The sequence below is a fragment of the Phyllopteryx taeniolatus genome, chromosome 13, assembly GCF_024500385.1.
Source record: "Phyllopteryx taeniolatus isolate TA_2022b chromosome 13, UOR_Ptae_1.2, whole genome shotgun sequence".
NCBI lineage: Eukaryota > Metazoa > Chordata > Actinopteri > Syngnathiformes > Syngnathidae > Phyllopteryx > Phyllopteryx taeniolatus.
Genome location: NC_084514.1, coordinates 7607581 through 7624706, shown reverse-complemented (window position 1 = coordinate 7624706; position 17126 = coordinate 7607581). Strand labels below are relative to the sequence as shown.

General features: G+C 40.4%; 2 protein-coding genes across 12 annotated transcripts in view; both read right to left on the bottom strand.

The window, feature by feature from the left end:
- Window positions 1–250: 250 nt before the first annotated feature.
- Window positions 251–10401, bottom strand: senp2 (SUMO specific peptidase 2). Of its 2 annotated transcripts, XM_061793720.1 has the most exons (17): window positions 9994–10399; window positions 8971–9032; window positions 8748–8860; window positions 7656–7719; window positions 7482–7563; window positions 7211–7361; window positions 7035–7141; window positions 6437–6513; window positions 6296–6344; window positions 5786–5858; window positions 5461–5610; window positions 4290–4421; window positions 3188–3412; window positions 3009–3088; window positions 1875–1959; window positions 1576–1671; window positions 251–865 (listed from the first exon to the last, which is right to left on the bottom strand). In XM_061793720.1, the coding sequence occupies exons 1-17, from the start codon at window positions 10128–10130 to the stop codon at window positions 803–805; spliced, it is 1746 nt and encodes a 581-aa protein (XP_061649704.1). In that variant the 5' UTR covers window positions 10131–10399; the 3' UTR covers window positions 251–802. The 2 variants fall into 2 exon arrangements, with proteins under 2 accessions (XP_061649704.1, XP_061649705.1); XM_061793721.1 differs by lacking the exons at window positions 6296–6344; window positions 6437–6513 and having other exon boundaries at window positions 9994–10401.
- Window positions 10402–11505: 1104 nt separating this feature from the next.
- The window catches only part of pcnt (pericentrin), a 57282-nt gene continuing 51661 nt past the window's right edge, over window positions 11506–17126 (bottom strand). For all 10 annotated transcript variants that reach the window (XM_061793709.1, XM_061793716.1, XM_061793711.1 and 7 more), the window contains 7 exons: window positions 15950–16132; window positions 14868–15083; window positions 13790–14013; window positions 13643–13704; window positions 12916–13036; window positions 12383–12501; window positions 11506–11880 (listed from right to left, as the gene is read on the bottom strand). In XM_061793709.1, coding sequence (XP_061649693.1) covers window positions 11837–11880; window positions 12383–12501; window positions 12916–13036; window positions 13643–13704; window positions 13790–14013; window positions 14868–15083; window positions 15950–16132 — 969 coding nt within the window. In that variant the 3' untranslated portion in view covers window positions 11506–11836. The remainder of the gene's footprint in view (window positions 11881–12382; window positions 12502–12915; window positions 13037–13642; window positions 13705–13789; window positions 14014–14867; window positions 15084–15949; window positions 16133–17126) is intronic.

Sequence of the window (17126 nt, the reverse complement as noted above, 5' to 3'; positions counted from 1 at the left end):
CAATTCCAGTGACAGATATCTACAAAGGCATTTCGCCTATCTGAAAAGGGTCATGTAGATCTATTGAATTGAGGTGAAAAGATAAAAGACTGAACTGAATTGAACTGGAATTGTGACTAGTCAAAATCAAATTGTTGATATTTCAAAACTAGAGTTAAGAGATAGCTACAATTCCATCACAGATATCAGTAATTCACATAGCGAATATCTGAAAATTTTAGAAATCCCATAAAATAATAACATGTATACATAGGTTATATTAACAAACTTTATTTCAGGGGGAAGAAAATATCACATTTCAAAGCATGAACTTAAACATGCACTTGTATACAGTAGTTTGCTATGTAGTACATACTGTATGCAGAGTTTGCCGACATCTCTTAGTTGCCTACTAATCAGGGAAAAACCCAAAAATATAAACTCTCATTCAGTCATGTCATAAATAAATAATAATGTCACCATGCATGTCTTTCAACTTTTGCGGAGTAATGCTTGAATAAATTAGTGTCTCGACTGTGACAAAACAGAAGTGACCTGCATATTACATCTGACCTGACACAGCTCGGTATGCAGTCAATCGCTCCAGTTTCAGTGTGAGAACATTGAAAGGCACTTGTGGCAGTACTTCCAACACAAATATCTTTTTACAAAAAATAAGAGAGACGCCAATGCTTGTTGCGCGTCTCCAAATTATGTCTCCAATTACAACTCAGAGATTAATCAGGCAAATATGTGCCAACATATTGTGTGCGTTCACAATTTAAGTCCTTCACAGGTGTCTGATGTTGACACAATGAACTCGCTATAGCAGCTTCTGATGTACAAGTTCCCAAATCATCAACTTCCGGAAGAGAGGCATGTGCCACTGTAGAGAAAGGAAACGTAGATTTTAATGTTTGTATACAAAACAAACACTCACACAAACTCAGTCACTCTCACACCCACACTTTTTTTTCTTCTAAAAAACATGGCATGCATACTCAAACCTCTCAAATCAATTCTGAAAAAAATCCTATTGATTACTAAAGTACATTACCTATCTTAGTGATTATTCCATTTTGCGCTACTCAAGTCAAGTTTTTAGGGCAAGTGACGCACACAATTCTTTGTGTGTTGTACTCTGATTAAAGAGGCCATTCCAACCAGACACAGCATTTTGAGAGACTGTCATTTTTTTTTAGGAATTCTTGTCACGTTGCTACTTGCAGTGGAGTATAGAATACGTCTCAAGAGGAATAACAGCCACAAATCTGAAAGTCTACTTGATATGTTTGCAACTCGCAGCAAGGAAAGGAAAACATGCAACTAAGGACTTGAATTCATTTTTTTTTTTTTATAATTAAGGAGATGTCAATTGAATATATAAAAAAAAAAGCCCATACGTTAGCAAGTTTCTCATGAATGGTTTTACTATATGCTGTGATGCATCTAATGTAACCTTACCTTCTCTCTACCTAACCTCACATACACACTGCCCTCACCTCCGCACATTACACAATCTGTCTCACCCACAGTCACACACACTAGCCACCCCTCCTCCACACACAGGTAACAGTGTGTGCTCCACTAGCGTACCTGTCTGAAGGTGAGCGGCCTTCCTTTAGCGATGTATTGGGCGTATTTACACGCAAACACGCCACAGTCGCTGCAATTCTTTTGCTGGGGAATCTCCTGGAAGGAAAGGGACAGCATGAACATTGTGTTCCCTCATATAGTGGAGCAGAAGTGCTGCTTTTATGAATTCAAGTAGACGCCGCACCCATAAGGAAATACGGTACTGTTTGTTCTTTTCTTTTTGCAATGTCGAAGTTTTACAGTGAATCACTGGAGAATGGCGTCTTATTTGAGGAAATGGTATCATTAGGCTTACTTACAGTGGGCCGCATGCAGCCGACGGTCCACTTGGCACTGTCCAGCTCTCTGCCTTTCTTTGCTCTGTGCTCCTCCTTCAGGTAGAGGCTGCAAAAAAGCATACAACATTAATAACCCGCGAATGCAATTTCTGTAGAAATCATGTGTGAATGCCCGAAGACTGGAATTTATTGAATTTTGCTAACATTGCAAATGCTTGGAATATCACAAACAGTAGCCTGAATGAAATGAAAGTTTTGATTTTGGAATGGCTTGAATCTGTTGAGAAATGTAGATGTTTAGGACAAAAGAGTAACAGAAGAATAATATATAATAATAATATAATTAGGGGCGGCACGGTGGCCGACTGGTTAGAGCGTCGGCCTCACAGTTCTGAGGTGCGGGGTTCAATCCCCGTCCCCGCCTGTGTGGAGTTTGCATGTTCTCCCCGTGCCTGCGTGGGTTTTCTCCGGGCACTCCGGTTTCCTCCCACATCCCAAAAACATGCATTAATTGGAGACTCTAAATTGCCCGTAGGCATGACTGTGAGCGCGAATGGTTGTTTGTTTCTATGTGCCCTGCGATTGGCTGGCAACCAGTTCAGGGTGTACCCCGCCTCCTGCCCGATGACAGCTGGGATAGGCTCCAGCATGCCCGCGACCCTAGTGAGGAGAAGCGGCTCAGAAAATGGATGGATGGATATAATTAGGGGTACGGTGAGGGACTGGTTAGCACATCTACCTCACAGTTCTGAGGTTCAAATCTGGCCTAGCCTATGTGGAGTTTACATGTGCACCCTGTGCCTGTGTGGGTTTTCTGCGGGTACTCCGGCTTCCTCCCACATCCCAAAAACATGGATGGTAGGTTGATTGAAGACTCTAAATTGCCCGTAGGTGTGAATCTGAGTGTGGTTGTTTGTTTACATGTGCCCTGCGATTGGCTGGCGACCAGTTCAGGGTGTACCCCGCCTCTCGCCCAAAAGATAGCTGGGATAGGCTCCAGCACGTCCGCGACCCTAGTGAGGATAAGCGGTACGGAAAATGGATGGATGGATAATATATTAATAAAAATAGTGATGTATTTTTGGGTGCATATTAACAAATATATAACATGCTCTTCAGCACCTAAACAATAAGACAGAGAAGGAGAGGACTCACAGCAGAAGACCGCAAATGTCGTCATGTCTTTGGCCCATCGAGTCGTACAACTTCACTGTCTTTGCTTTCAAGTCTATCACCTGAGAAGAGACGCAAATCATGTTTTTTTTCTTCGAAAACATATACTCTACCTGTATACTGTCTGCACACACAATTCTAATGTGACGTTGTTGACTCACAGCTAAGGCCCAGTGGACGCCCAGGTGCAGCGGGACCAGCACCAGGTCGTACAGGAAGATGTCGACGGCTTTGGTCCAGCGCTTGACTGCGGCGTGCCCTCCAACCCGCCCGCCCGGACTGCCACAGAGCTTGGGGTAGAAGAAGGTGCTAAACGAGTACACCCGCGCCCCCTCCGCCCGGTCGGAGCACTGCTCCATGACCAAGGAAAGGTAGAAGTTGATCACCTGCAAACGGGAAGCACAGTAGGGGAATTGCAAATCAACTTTCCCCGGATGAAATTAATGCATATGCCAATGCAAATGGAAAAGGGGCTGTCTGCTCCAGCCCCCCCACCCAAAAAAAACCACCATATTTTGTGGGTACTTTTTTCTAATTAAAAAATAAATAAATAAATAAATATAAAAAAAACAGAACTGCACAGTATTGCACGCAGTAAAGAGATATAGTAAAAATGAACAGTTTTTCTTAACTGATACTTTTTTTCCCACTGAACTAAATCACTGTTCCTTTTTCGCTACACTTTCCTTACTCACAGCAGCTTTTTCATCTTTTCAGAGACAGGGGTTTGTAACTCAGAAATTACTTTGACGCCCTTGGCTGGCGTTATAGCCTTTACTGACTCATCTGCTACAGTATAGCACAGTGCCATGAAAAAGTGTTAGCCCTCTTCTCAAATTCTTATTTATTGCAGTTTCCTCACTTTAATGTTTAAAGATCATGAAACAAATGAAAATGTCAGACAAAGATAACCTAAGTCAACATAAAATGCAGTTTTTAAAAATGGTAATTTTATTAAAGAAAAAAAAAACTATTCAAAGCTAACTGCCCCTGTGTGAAAATGTTAATAATGTTGTTTTAGCCACCCCCCCCAAAAAAACAGAAACACAAAAATGGATAAGAAAAACAGTTTAACGTTATATCTCCTCAACTGAGGACTACATAGTTCCCAGTCTTTTTACGTTTTCCGCAATCATGTTCAAACTATACTGTACTATATTTTGAAACAAATCTATGAATGTACTTTGCAGAATCTTTAAGATGTTAAAGAAGGGTATTTTCATATCCCGCTTAAGGCATACAGCGTACACACTCTATAAATACCTCGTCGTTGAGCCAGCCACCTTCCTGAAGCGTGGCCAAGTCTCTCTGCGTGATGCGCAGTTTGAAAGCGGCACTCAAAACCAAGTTGGGGTCACTCTGAGCCAGAGCACGGAACACCTCCGTTGCCATCTCCTAAAAACACACAAATACGTCAAAGACATTCTTTCCATTTTAGGGTTGCACGGTATACCCGTACTAGAAAAGTACCGCGATGTGACCTCCAGTTTGGTGGATGGGCAATATACACAGCTGAGTTGAGAGCTCCCTCAAACCAACTTGGAAAAACTCAGTTAAAATTCATTCTTAAAACACTGTGAGGATGCTACACTACTGAAAGGAACAAGTAGGGGAAAGAATAGAAAACGAGAAAATTCCAATAAAGAGAAAAGCGGCCAGGACGAAGAGAAAAATATGATAGTTATCTTATTTTTATTATTTTTTTTTGTACAGAAAGGACAGATAATTCAAAATTGTCTGATTGGTGTGTCTGATGTGTCTGACAAATTTGCTAAATATTTAGAAATGTAAGTGAATAAAAGTTAGAAAACAAGTGGAGTAAATGTCAGGATACTTAATAAAGGATTGAGGACCAAATCTACCGGTGGGAGGTTATATTAAATTAGTTAACGGTGTTTATGTTACCTTGTATCCGTGACTGTAGACGCGCTATTGTGTAAGCCAGTTCTGTTTTACGTAGACATGCATTTTCTCTTGTATTTCACGTGTGAAATAATCCCAGACTTTGGAAAATACCCTCCTGGGTACAGACGTCGGAACAATTTATGCACGCACAGAGTGGTGCGTCCGTAGTAACATTAGTCCGTGAGGAAAAATAATCCCTGTGAAGCTTTGAAGCAGAGATTTTGCTGCAACTTTATATTGTAATCAAATTATCAGTTATTTGAGGTGTCGTTTCAGCCCTACATATATATTTTTGATTTATTCATCATCCCATTCATTTAATATCCTCCACTGCCCAATAGTATTTTGAATTACTAAAACGACTAATAATTTGAACTGCAATGCTTTGTCATCTATGATTCTACTGCTTTACTGATGTTTTAGGTTGTTGTCCTGGTCTCATTTCATTGAGCTATTTTATGATATTTAGTATTGAAGTCAATCTTTATCTATAAGGCCATGTCTAAGTCTGCAGAAGCCTCAGTACTACCTTAGTGAGTCGGGGTATATCATCTTCGGTGTGTCGTACATGTGCCGCGAGTGTGTGCGCGCCCGCCGGGCCAACCGCAGGAGTCACTCGGTCCACTAGGTTGAGGCGAGTGGCAACTTCTGTGGAGAGGTCCAACTCGGCTACCGGTTTCTAAACAACATGAGAGAGCAGTAGCAATATTTACAACCAACGATAATGTGTGGACTATACACAACTGTTGACATGACTTTTTGTCAGCATTCCAATTCTTCGAAAATGGCAGCAAAAACTAGTGTGTTAAACATGTATACTTTTGAAAGTGCGTCCTAAAATAAGGCAAAATAACCTTTGCACAGCTGACATGCTGGCTGTCGTCCGGTATTCCTGTGTAAGACTTGCTGAGAGGCAGGGAACCCCATCTGGTAGAAAATAAAATGCATTAACACTCACAATGACGACAATTGACAGGAGATTCCCAAAACGGAGGCCTGCTACGTGATTGTGTAAACCAGGGGTGGGAAAAAAATGGACGCGACGTACACACAGCTCACTCCGGTCCACTTAGCACTTTATCAAGAGGCCTGTAATAATTGCTGCATTAATATGTCAATTTCCCCCAAATATGCTAGTGTTAAAATGATTCATCAACTTTATTGTATTGATGTATTGTAAAAAATGAAAAAAAAAAATACAATTTATACTATTTATGAAATTTAATACAATAATTTTATTACTAAAATAAGCAACTTCAAACATTATTGTTATTTTTTTAACTCGTCCGTCAGTGTTAAAAATGTATTGTGGCCCTTGAGCCCTTGGTGTAAACAATCCCCATATCAGATTTAGTGACACCAACCTGCTCTTATTTACAGATGCATTTCTCCACGAGACCACGCTGGGGTTAGCTGTTCCAACACAAGCAATATTCATTAGCCCATTTACTTGCTTTATATACACCGAGCAAGTAGCATAAAGAAAATTATATTTTTTTTTTTACGGGAGTATGGCATCTTTCTGGGTGCCGACTCAAAGGGTTTCCTTGTCACTGTGTGTTCGCCGTGGGACAACAACGCACTGCAAAAACAACCCGCAGTTTATTAGCAGTCTGAAGGACAACCTTATTAAAAGAACATTCTCATAGTTGTGTATAATTTGGGGATGCACAGATACCCATTGCTGTATCGATACCAAAACTGGATGTCCATACTCGTACAAACAAACAAACAAAAACAAAAACAAAAAAAAAAAAGGCTCTGATACTATGACACCGATACTTTACCAGGCTGACATAACTTCGGGCAGGTGGAGTAAGAGTAGTCAGCCGTGTGGAGATACTTTAACGTAAACACTATTGAACGTACTTCTTCTACATAGGGACCCCTAATATTTGAGTGAGACTTATGTCATGTTCAAGAAAATTTTTGCAACAATATTTGATTAGAATAAAACATTTTCATCATAATTGCAAGATGTAATGGCATTATCAAGTATCGTTACTTTGTATTGGCAAGTCGTCAAATGTAAGCACTTGGACTCTGTCAGGAAAAAATTGGTATTGGTGCACCCCTGCTAGTATCTAGTACAATTCTACTCACGCTTGTGGTTTTGTTTGATTGAAAGGTAGCGGTTGGCTTTTGCTGTATTTCTCTGTCACCATCTCCAGCAGACGCCTGTAGCGCTCCTTGTCGTTCTGCTTTATGGCCTACAGGAGAGGGAAAAACAAAAATGTTAAAATAAGATTTTACAGAAACACATCACTGTTGTGACTCACCTCTTCAACGGTGAGGCTGGGCTTGGAGTAGCGGTTGTGCCCAAAGCCATTGCAACAATTCTGGTCGGTATGGGGAATTCCCACACTCACAGCGGGTCGTGAAGGCAGCAGTTGGAGGGAGCTTCTCCTCTCAGAAGACACTGTGGTCCCACTGTGCAGACGAGACAGGGGAGTTTAGGGCCAGCGTGTTTGTTTTTCAAAGTACAGATATATTGTTTTTTTGCCTTTTGTCTCCATCCTAAAGTGGACCTTCTCAAATCAAGCGACTTGCCTGAATTTTCTCGTTAAAGGAAGCAAGGAGCCCTGGAAAGGCTTGGGTGTAGCCCTATCGATCATTCCAATCCCCGTTTTATCTGCGGAGAATGAAGCAAGTTAAAACAGATTACACAGAGCGCATATGACAGATAAACAGCATTTTTTAAAACTAGTAATTGTCTTTACAAACCCATTCTCCAGTCAGGGCTCGTCAGCCACGGCATGCGCAGCTCATCGATTCCCAGCGTGTCAGACTGGATCGACACAGGAAATTGTTTAGGAAAGCCATGTATTTTTGAAAAACTGCCTAATTGATTTTTTAATTTTACTTGTCTTGACTAATTGTCATGTTAACTAAATTCAATTAGGTAAATTTTAGGTTTTTCCTTGTCCGATTAGGGGGTTTAGATCAGGGGATGTCAATCTTTGTCAACTGTTGCCCTATGAAGCCCTTTTGGGACTCTTTTGTGCTCAAGGGCGTTACAAAGAAACTTGACTTGATTTGATACTAGGGCTTCAGCTAGCAAATATTTTTAGAATCAATCATTCCACCGATTATACCATCAATTATTCAAGTCATTGGCAAAAAACCTATTTTGCATTATTTTACTCACTTTAGTGACAATTAGTGGTAAATAGGGGTTCAACGGCACATGTAATCCTATTATCCGGTACGGTACACAGGTGCACCAAGTTCTCCCATAGAGTATATTAGGTCAATGTTTCCCAACCTTTATCAAACCACTTTACATACGTCGCACTACACACCATCAAACAAAAATACTGAAATAATGAAGATAATAATTAATAAATTATTTTCTGACAAATTAAGTGAATTCGGATAATTCCCCGCAGCACCACTGGCAAACTGGTTGGGAATTACTGTCCAGTATTATAATGTCCTCACACTCGAGCCAGACATCCACTCCTCAAACAAATACAGTGCAGCTCAGCTTCTAGCTAGCCGACGTCATGGGTAGCATTCAAACTTTAACTGTTGCACTTCTCTGCATCCAACATTTCCAAAAAAGGCGATGAACAATTGACGTTCCACTTTCCAAAAAAGATTTTAATGGTAATGTATTATTTTATTTTATGCACGATTTAGTTTGAGAATAATTTTTTCTTGGAGAACTGACTGCAAGTAGTTTGCTGTTGTTTTAGTTTATGTCATTCAATGTGTTCCTGTTTACACAAAAGTACTCCGCACAGGACTTCAAATGGATCATTAGAATTAACCCCCCAAAATGCACAATTCAAGAGCAAAAAAAAAACAAAAAACCTGTGTGTCCTTATAGCGTCCGTGCTCATCAGGACTTGATATCACAGGTTTGCGAAACCGCAGCAGACTTGCAACCCTGGCCACGGTCTTCTTGACAAAATTTATCACCACATCTGGATTAAAATAATAATAATAAAAAATACAGTGATGAATAATCAATTACGTCAATTTTAAGAGAGCACAAATAAATAGCAACTCATTGTTTTTTTCCCCCCGCACAGACCTCGCCTTCGTCTTTTTGCTGCAACATGGTCACTCTGGCCAACACTGTCAGCTGCATCAACACTGGAAGGGAAAGAAAAAGTCACATAAGATGAGATGTGCACATATTGTAATGTCTCCAACATAAGGGAATAACATACCTGTTCAGAATTTCATACTCCTCTGAGTCTTCTGAGTTTCTTTTTTTACACTGATGTTTCATAAAGTTTCATGTCTTTTAAATTAATTTTATCTTATGTTGACTGCTTAATTGTTCAGTGTCCTTGCATGTTTTGAAAGGCACCTTTAAATAAAACTGCACGCAAAGACAACATAAGTTGATTTCTAAATGTGGGACGAGACAAAGAAACAGCTTCGATCAGTGATTTTAACATACATACTATACCCTATTATTTATTATTTATATTCTTACCTCTCCATGTGTACTCATTGTTCAAATATGCCTATGTGGAAAATTATGCATACATTTATACAAAAACAGTTTCATACACTGTATAAATTGGATATAATCATTTATATTTTATATCACTGTTGAAAATACACTTCATTTTGCACAAATTGTATAAATATTACTGTAGCATAATCGCATAAATCTTGGAATATATTTTTATTCTTTTGCTTTATACATAGTCCACTTATGTTGTGGAGTGTATTTGTATGCGTGTACTGCTGTTGCCAACAATATGAATTTCCCCATTGTGATGAACCATGTTAATATATATATAAATTTTTTTCATGCTTACTTTTGGGTTAATTTTGTTTAATTCACCTTCAGTGCTACTCTTACACTACATGCTAACTTTGTTGTTTCTAATCAACGAATACGTGTGTGTATATGTGTGTGAATATCGTTGCTGTGACAACTTATTTTTTTAAGTCATAATTAATCTATCACGAACTCATATGTATCAATTTGCGCTAACTCGCTACCATGCTAGAATAACGTGTAATACCAGCTAACTTAATAACGGCTCAACTATTTTCAAGTGAGCTAAAAACTAGTGTTTACTGGTGAGTTACTAACCTCTGGTAGTTCCTCTTGACCGGTCTGCCGTGGCTCTCTCGCCGCCGTGCTAGCGTGCTCGTCAGCTCCCCGTTATTAGCTTGCCCCGTGGCGGGCTCAAACAACGACGAGATTCCGTCAAATATCCATCCATACATCCCAGACAAATACGAGAAAATGGCAAGCGGGTCCTCTACGCGGGCCAGGACGGTCGCTCTGTTTTAGGGTTGTATCCAAACAGGAAAAAAAAAAAAAAAAAAAAAGAAAGACGGACGACACAGTAGTTGTCAAAAGCCAAGCTACCTTAGTTTATCAACCTCTCTAGCTTATAGCATCGGGTGTCGCGATGTACGTCAAGCGTATCAGCAGTCGTTTCACCGAGTGGGCGGTGTTTGTCATTGTCCGATCAAGAGACTAGTTTGCGAACCCACCCTCGATCGGGGTCGTCCTGGGTCTTAAATCGAGCGCATCTAAACACGTGACACTGAATGATGTCAGGACAAGATGATTGGCTGAGGATGAAATTCCGACCCTAGTTACGCAATGCTCAACAATCACGAATCAAAGTGATTTTTAAGGGAAAACTATACCTTTTGTCAAAACGTATACGTAAAAACGAATGCATTGAGAGGTACACAGTTTGGGATTCATTGGTAGGAGTTTGAAAATTCGATTAGGAAAAAAAAAAAGTTTTAATAATTTAAAGGTCTCCCTCCCATCAGTTTAAAAAAGAAATATTTTATGTCCCTCTCTAGGGTTTGCCAGATAATTTGGTAATTTGATACCAAATTTGAATTTGATAATATGATGTAAAAAAGTTTTACTCTGATTGGATTGCTCATGGCGGCACGGTGGACGACTGGTTAGAGCGTCAGCCTCACAGTTCTGAGGACCCGGGTTCAATCCCTGGCCCCGCCTGTGTGGAGTTTGCATGTTCTCCCCGTGCCTGCGTGGGTTTTCTCCGGGCACTCCGGTTTCCTCCCACATCCCAAAAACATGCATGAATTGGAGACTCTAAATTGCCCGTAGGCATGACTGTGAGTGCGAATGGTTGTTTGTTCCTATGTGCCCTGCGATTGGCTGGCAACCAGTTCAGGGTGTACCCCGCCTCCTGCCCGATGACAGCTGGGATAGGCTCCACCACGCCCGCGACCCTAGTGAGGAGAAGCGGCTCAGAAAATGGATGGATGGATTGCTCATCATCTTAATGTATATATGGAAAACAGCCTAACAGGAACCCTAACTACAAACCCTTACCCAGCCTTGAAACCTTTTAAACCCTAAATGAAACCCAAACGTTTGCCTGAAAACCCCATATTTTGAAACCTTACCCACTATTTCTTGGCTTACTGAAATTGGTCCCTTTTTACTGATCTATATTATCCAACATTTAAAAAAAAAAAAAAAAGTCAACAACCTTGTACTGCTTGGCCAAAGATTCATGTGTGTGTAGTCTGACTTTAAAACCTTAATATACCAAATCCGATGTTTCCGATGATATCTAATAAAACAAAAGACCAGTGTGCTCAATGCTAAACTCACATTTAAAAAATATTTATTATAACAGCAGTAGAAACACTAACAATACACAATAGTCAGAACAATGTACAATGATCTGAACAGCGCAATAATTTTTTAATGTAAAAAAGAGCAAAAAAAGAAAAAAGTAGCACATATGGTGATGTACATCAGTAAAAAAATAAAACACTTAAAATGAGAAAAATGAATAAAAAAATTGAGGTCAATTAAAAAATATATATAGAAAAGCAACTTAAGCACAACATGACACCATGTAAATGTATAAAATGTGACGATTTTTTTTCTGTCGACGTAAGGCACAAGACGGCTGCAAACACAGGAGACATCAATGGTCACGTTTCTTGGGGTCATGCTGGAGAACAGAAGGACCTGACAGGACACAAACACACATTTCCATTAAAAAAATAAAATAAAATACATAGTGATACCTTGACTTCAGAGTGCCCCAACATGTTTTTCCCTTGTGTTGCAAGCAAATAAATTGACCTATTTGAGTGCTTCTGGGACGCCGCAACTAAATAAAGGCAGCGAACGACATCATTCGGCACCAGCAGTTCACATTGGTTACCTCACAATGAAAATACAGGTTCAGTTGTGTTTTGTCAATTTTTTTTTGAATGAGGAAGAACCAGCTGTTGCCCATTGCATTAAAGTATGACACAGAGTTGGCTTGGTATCTTATAGAATAGAATAATGACCAAAAGGCTCTAATTAAACCCGGTATTATCTCACAAAGTGATATTACCTCCTGTGATCCAAATTGACAAAGTGAGCACACCAAAAGAAAGACACTATGATGACCTAACACCCGAATGTGCACCCATCTCTCTAAAATCCACCTGTGCAGACTCTGCCTTTGAGTAGAGCTCACCTGGCTTGGAACCGACCAATCGCTGCTGGACCTTCTCCAGGTGATGGATGTATTCAGTCAAGGATTTTTCTGGCTCTTGAGATGTTGCTGCAGAGGCCAGAGTGGAGCTGGAACACGACCTACAAAAAAAGGAGTGAGATAATCAATTTATTGCTAGCCTAATAGTATAATTGCTTTAGTCATTTTTAACTTATTTTTTTTTCTTTTTTTCCTTGATGCCTGTGGAAGTGGCTACACTGCGTGTAGGCAGTCTTGCGGTCTCAACAAGTATTTATGACATCCACTCGATTTATCTCTCACTCTCAGGTTTTGCTTGCTAATTTTTTTTTTTCAATGTAAACAAATAAAAAACATATCCTTTAGGGTTTATCTACCTGAAACAACGTTTTTCTCATTTTCAGTTAAAATCAGTGGAGAGCAATCACTTTTCTGCTAATCGGAAGTACCCTGGCACCTGTTGTTTACAAATTATGAAAAGGTCTTTCCGTGTTGCATTTGTCAGAGCTGGTCTACTTTCCCCCCCCCCCCCAGACCTGTTGTGCAGCCTGATGGGGGATTTGCTGGACGGAACAAGAGCCGACACTGTGTCTCTGTTTGGGGGAGACTCGGAATTCAAACGAGGCTGGTGCTCTCTTAACACCTCAGCTTTCGACCCTGGAATGGACAGAGAGGGAAATCATACTGACACACAAACACACACACAATCACTCTGATACTTGCGCATACTGAAACAGACACGCATGCAGTGACACAGAAGCACCACTCGATCTGTCTCCATAAAAGCTGCCGCACACCAAGCGACGCGGCTGAACCCGACTGAACAGTCGCGCAAGTGTGCGTGGTTTAGCAACTGTTTTCATGAATGGCCGATCAGTCAGCCACTGGTTCGCCGGCGCACACCATCGCAGATTACAACACAATGCAGATAAGCTTTCACTCACGCTAAAAATACATTTCAGGGTTTTAAGCCAGCGAGACACCAAACTCTTTAGTGACACACTTCCGTCTAAACTATTAATCAATCTTTTTATGGTTTAATAAATGTGATAAAGTACAATATACTGTATCTACAGCCCCAAACGCCTATACAGGCGTCCATATATCCAGTTGCCCAATGTGTGGAGGCCAGTCGGCAACTCTCAGTTTTATGCGATGGTCTGGTCCAATTCGATTTGACAGCATTGCGCAGTGTGCGGCAGGCCTAACACACATGCACTGACAGAGACACACTCTGACACGCGCACATTGAAACACACTGACCTGGAGCGTGGCCATTAGCCGTCCCACACGCTTTCTGCCACTTCCTGTTGAGGAACTTCATTCTGCCAGGAGAAAAGTTCAGTTTCAGATTTACAAGGTTTAAGACACCATTAATTCCTTCTTAATTCACAATCATTCAATATTCACCTCGAGATGGCGATGACCACTCGTACCGCCGACCTAAATTTTCTGAGGGGTCTCTGGGACAAGGGCAGCGACGACGGCCGTGCACCCATGGTGGCGAGCATGCACAGGGTGGCCTGCTCGCACTCCCTGAATTCTCCTAGAAGCAGCAGCAGGTAGCGTTTCTGGTAAACCAGAGCTTTCCGGAAACTCTCTGCGCGTAAGTAGCGCACATATAAACGTTGCACCTGGAAAGGAAAATAACACAAGTTGTCATTTCTCTCAAGGCCTTGTTGGATTTTATTTCCCTTTCAGCATGTACATGGTCTTTTTTTTGTCCATGCACAGACAGTCTGCTATTTTTATGATTCTCTTATTGCATGAAGTTTTTAAACTCATCAGTTCTTGTCACCAGTATAAAATATCCCTTCACTGTTTATTTTTTAACCCTTCAAATTCCAGTTTGTTTGCACAATTTGCATTTTTATAAACACCCTCAAAAATGAAATTTTGATACATTTTCACAACCACTTTTTTCCCTTATATAACAAATAAAGTGAAAACCTGCATATTTGCGGTTCTGCATTCGTAAATTTAGATATTCAGATTTGTTTCGGGAACCTAAACTCCGTTATTTGTTAGAAATCTCATTTAGTCACTGATTTTGCACTCAGATCAAAGCTGTTTCGGAAATTAAGAATATTACATGAAATTGCTCCATTGTCCAAAAATTTATATAATCTGGTAGAAAACATTAAAACCAAAAGTGTTTTATCTAAATTGTATGATTCAATCCAGTAATTAAGAAATTAAAAACAGTAGTTTTCATGGGTTTCAATTGGCTCAGTGCCCACAAAAGAGCCTAAAGGTACTACTTGATGTAAACAGTATATTATTGACATTTAAATTTCAGTTTAGTTGTAAATGACTAATTCAGAAAAAAATCCATTACATTTCCATCAACAGAGGTACAACGGATTAAAAAAATAAATAAATAAGGAAATTGAGATGGACACAAAAGGCTAGCATTGAGTCCAGAGGGTAAAATTGATGTTCAGGTTCTGAGGGGGTTGTGCCAACTCTGTGGGCATAGTTGACTGACCTTGTGGTTGGGGGTCATTCCGTGGACCGGTATGTTTTCACTCTCCGTGGCCACTTTCGCAAGCTCGTTCTCGGCGCGGTGCAGCTGGCGCTCCAGGCAGGTGATTTTCTGTTTTAAAGATGTCCGCTCTTGGCTCAGCGATGTCACACTCTGCATCAACTCTGCGTTCTCGCTCTGCATCTTCTCCAGCAGGATGGATGAGGAAGTGGGCGGTATCTATTGCGAGGAGGGAAAAAGCATTTTGTCATTAGTGAGTACCGTAACAGCTGGATTTATTGAGATTTATTTTATATCCATTCATCAATTTTCTATACAGCTCGTCCCAAGAGTCATTGGTGAGCAGGAGCCTATCCCGGCTGACTTTTGGACGTCGGTACAATAATTGACCTCACAGTTCCACTCAGCAACTCCTAAAGAATATATGACCAGAGTACAGTTATATTGAATGGTTAAATGTGTTGTTGTGTTAAAAAATAAGTTGCTTGAAGGGTTATAAGTTTCCCATTATGTGTTAGCATTAGCATTAAGCTAGTGGAAAAATGGCTAAGCCATGTGTTTGTTTTAAATACACGTGTAATTCTCCAAGTTTTAGGTTTAGTTTGACAGTAACCGTCAATGGCAGTAAATAGCTTGAAGTCTCGTTTTTTTGAAGAATTGTTCATCATCTGCTTATTGGCTTATTGTGAAATGAATTGAATTGAGATTACTATGACCATACAGCATTCTTGTCTCAAGTTGGAGCTTGGAGAGAAAAAAACAACAACAAAAAACCCTCTGCCACAGGAAAGCGATGGATGTAAAAAGTTTAGAATCTCGATTTGTCTGAATCGTAGCTGAGCTGCATGTGGCTAGCACATTAACCTCATAATCAAAAAGTTCTGGCTTTGAAACTTAGACTTTACTGTGCGGATATGAATATATCCCTGTGATTGACCTGGAACGACTCCAGTTTAGGGTTGTCTAAAATCAGCTTGGATTGACTCCAACTCACCCTTGACACTGAACACGCTCGCTAGAAAATGGATGGATGTCTCGACTGTGATTAAACCTAAGCTATATTGCCTAGCATTGTATTCTTATACCTGCTGGCTGTGTTGCGAGCCCTGGGCACTGGGGTTGGCGGCATCCGTATGGCAGCATTCGCCGCTCTGTCCCGACATCCTTTGAGCAGACATGTCCCGGTTCTCTCTTTGGAGCTCGGCCAAAGTGCGCTGTAGGTCCTCCGCGCGTTGCCTGTCCTGCTGCCTCAGCAACTCTAAGTCACGCTTTAGGGAAAGAAAAGAAAAAGAGGGGTCAAGGGTCTATCTAATCATTTTGCTGTCATTGTTCCTACTTTGATGACGAAAACCCAAATTATTTTAGTTTACCACTAACCTATGCTGGGGCAGTAGTAAATTTAGGATTATAGTAAATATTTGTATGAAAAATTTTAAGTAGGGTTGGGGTATATATCGAATTTACTCTGTATATCGAGGGTTGTTGCACATGAGATGTATAAAATGACTATCGCAGCAATCGAGTACAAATCCTCACGTAATGTTTTTTTTTTGACGGTGCGCCTCTCACAGAAAGCAGCATACTCCCCACCCATCCAGAAAACTCCTGGACGGATGAGTGTTTTTTTTTTTTTTTTTTTTTTTTTTTAAACTGGGTATATTTCATTTTCATGTTCAAAATCCAACTGTAGTGTCTGCTTGAATCATTATACGGGTGTCACTTTATTCGTCAAAGGGTTAATTTGAATATTTACATAGTGATTTACAGGAGAAATCAGAGTCTCGAGGTATAGCCTAAAATATCGAGATATTGGTTTTGGGCCATATCATGCAGCCTTAGTTCAAAGTGCATATCCCCTCTGATGTGTACTGCTTGCACGAATGACATGGCTGCAAACAGAGAGGAGCGAGTTTACAAATGCACTGCCAACTTAGCCATATATCAGTTAGATTGAGCAACTTTTCTGATCCCTTTAGTGATTATTTTTAGCGCCTTTAATTCCTGCTCAGAAAGAGAAAACATGAGTGGAATTATTTTCACGTGTTTTAGATAAGAAAGCCGCTCGGTAAAAGGCAATCACACTGAATGTTGCCAAAGACATTGCCCCAATTTACAAGTTACCGGTACAAAAGCAGTGATGTATTACAAACTTTTGACCCCATTTGTATACATGCGCTCCACGACAAATATTTTGCCTTGATCACCTTGCCTCACCTGTACAACTCTACATGAGAAAAGAGAGCGAGCTGGAGGAGCTGGGAC

What these genes read in the sequence shown, in the direction of transcription:
- senp2 (XM_061793720.1), bottom strand. Translation starts at nt 10,130, where the DNA reads ATGTATGGATGGATATTTGACGGAATCTCGTCGTTGTTTGAGCCCGCC. An exon ending in CCTTTAACGAGAAAATTCAG is followed by an intron (nt 7,362 to 7,481) that starts GCAAGTCGCTTG and finishes TCGTCTGCACAG; the next exon opens with TGGGACCACAGTGTCTTCTG. An exon ending in CAGAAAGATGCCATACTCCC is followed by an intron (nt 6,345 to 6,436) that starts GTAAAAAAAAAA and finishes GTGTTGGAACAG; the next exon opens with CTAACCCCAGCGTGGTCTCG.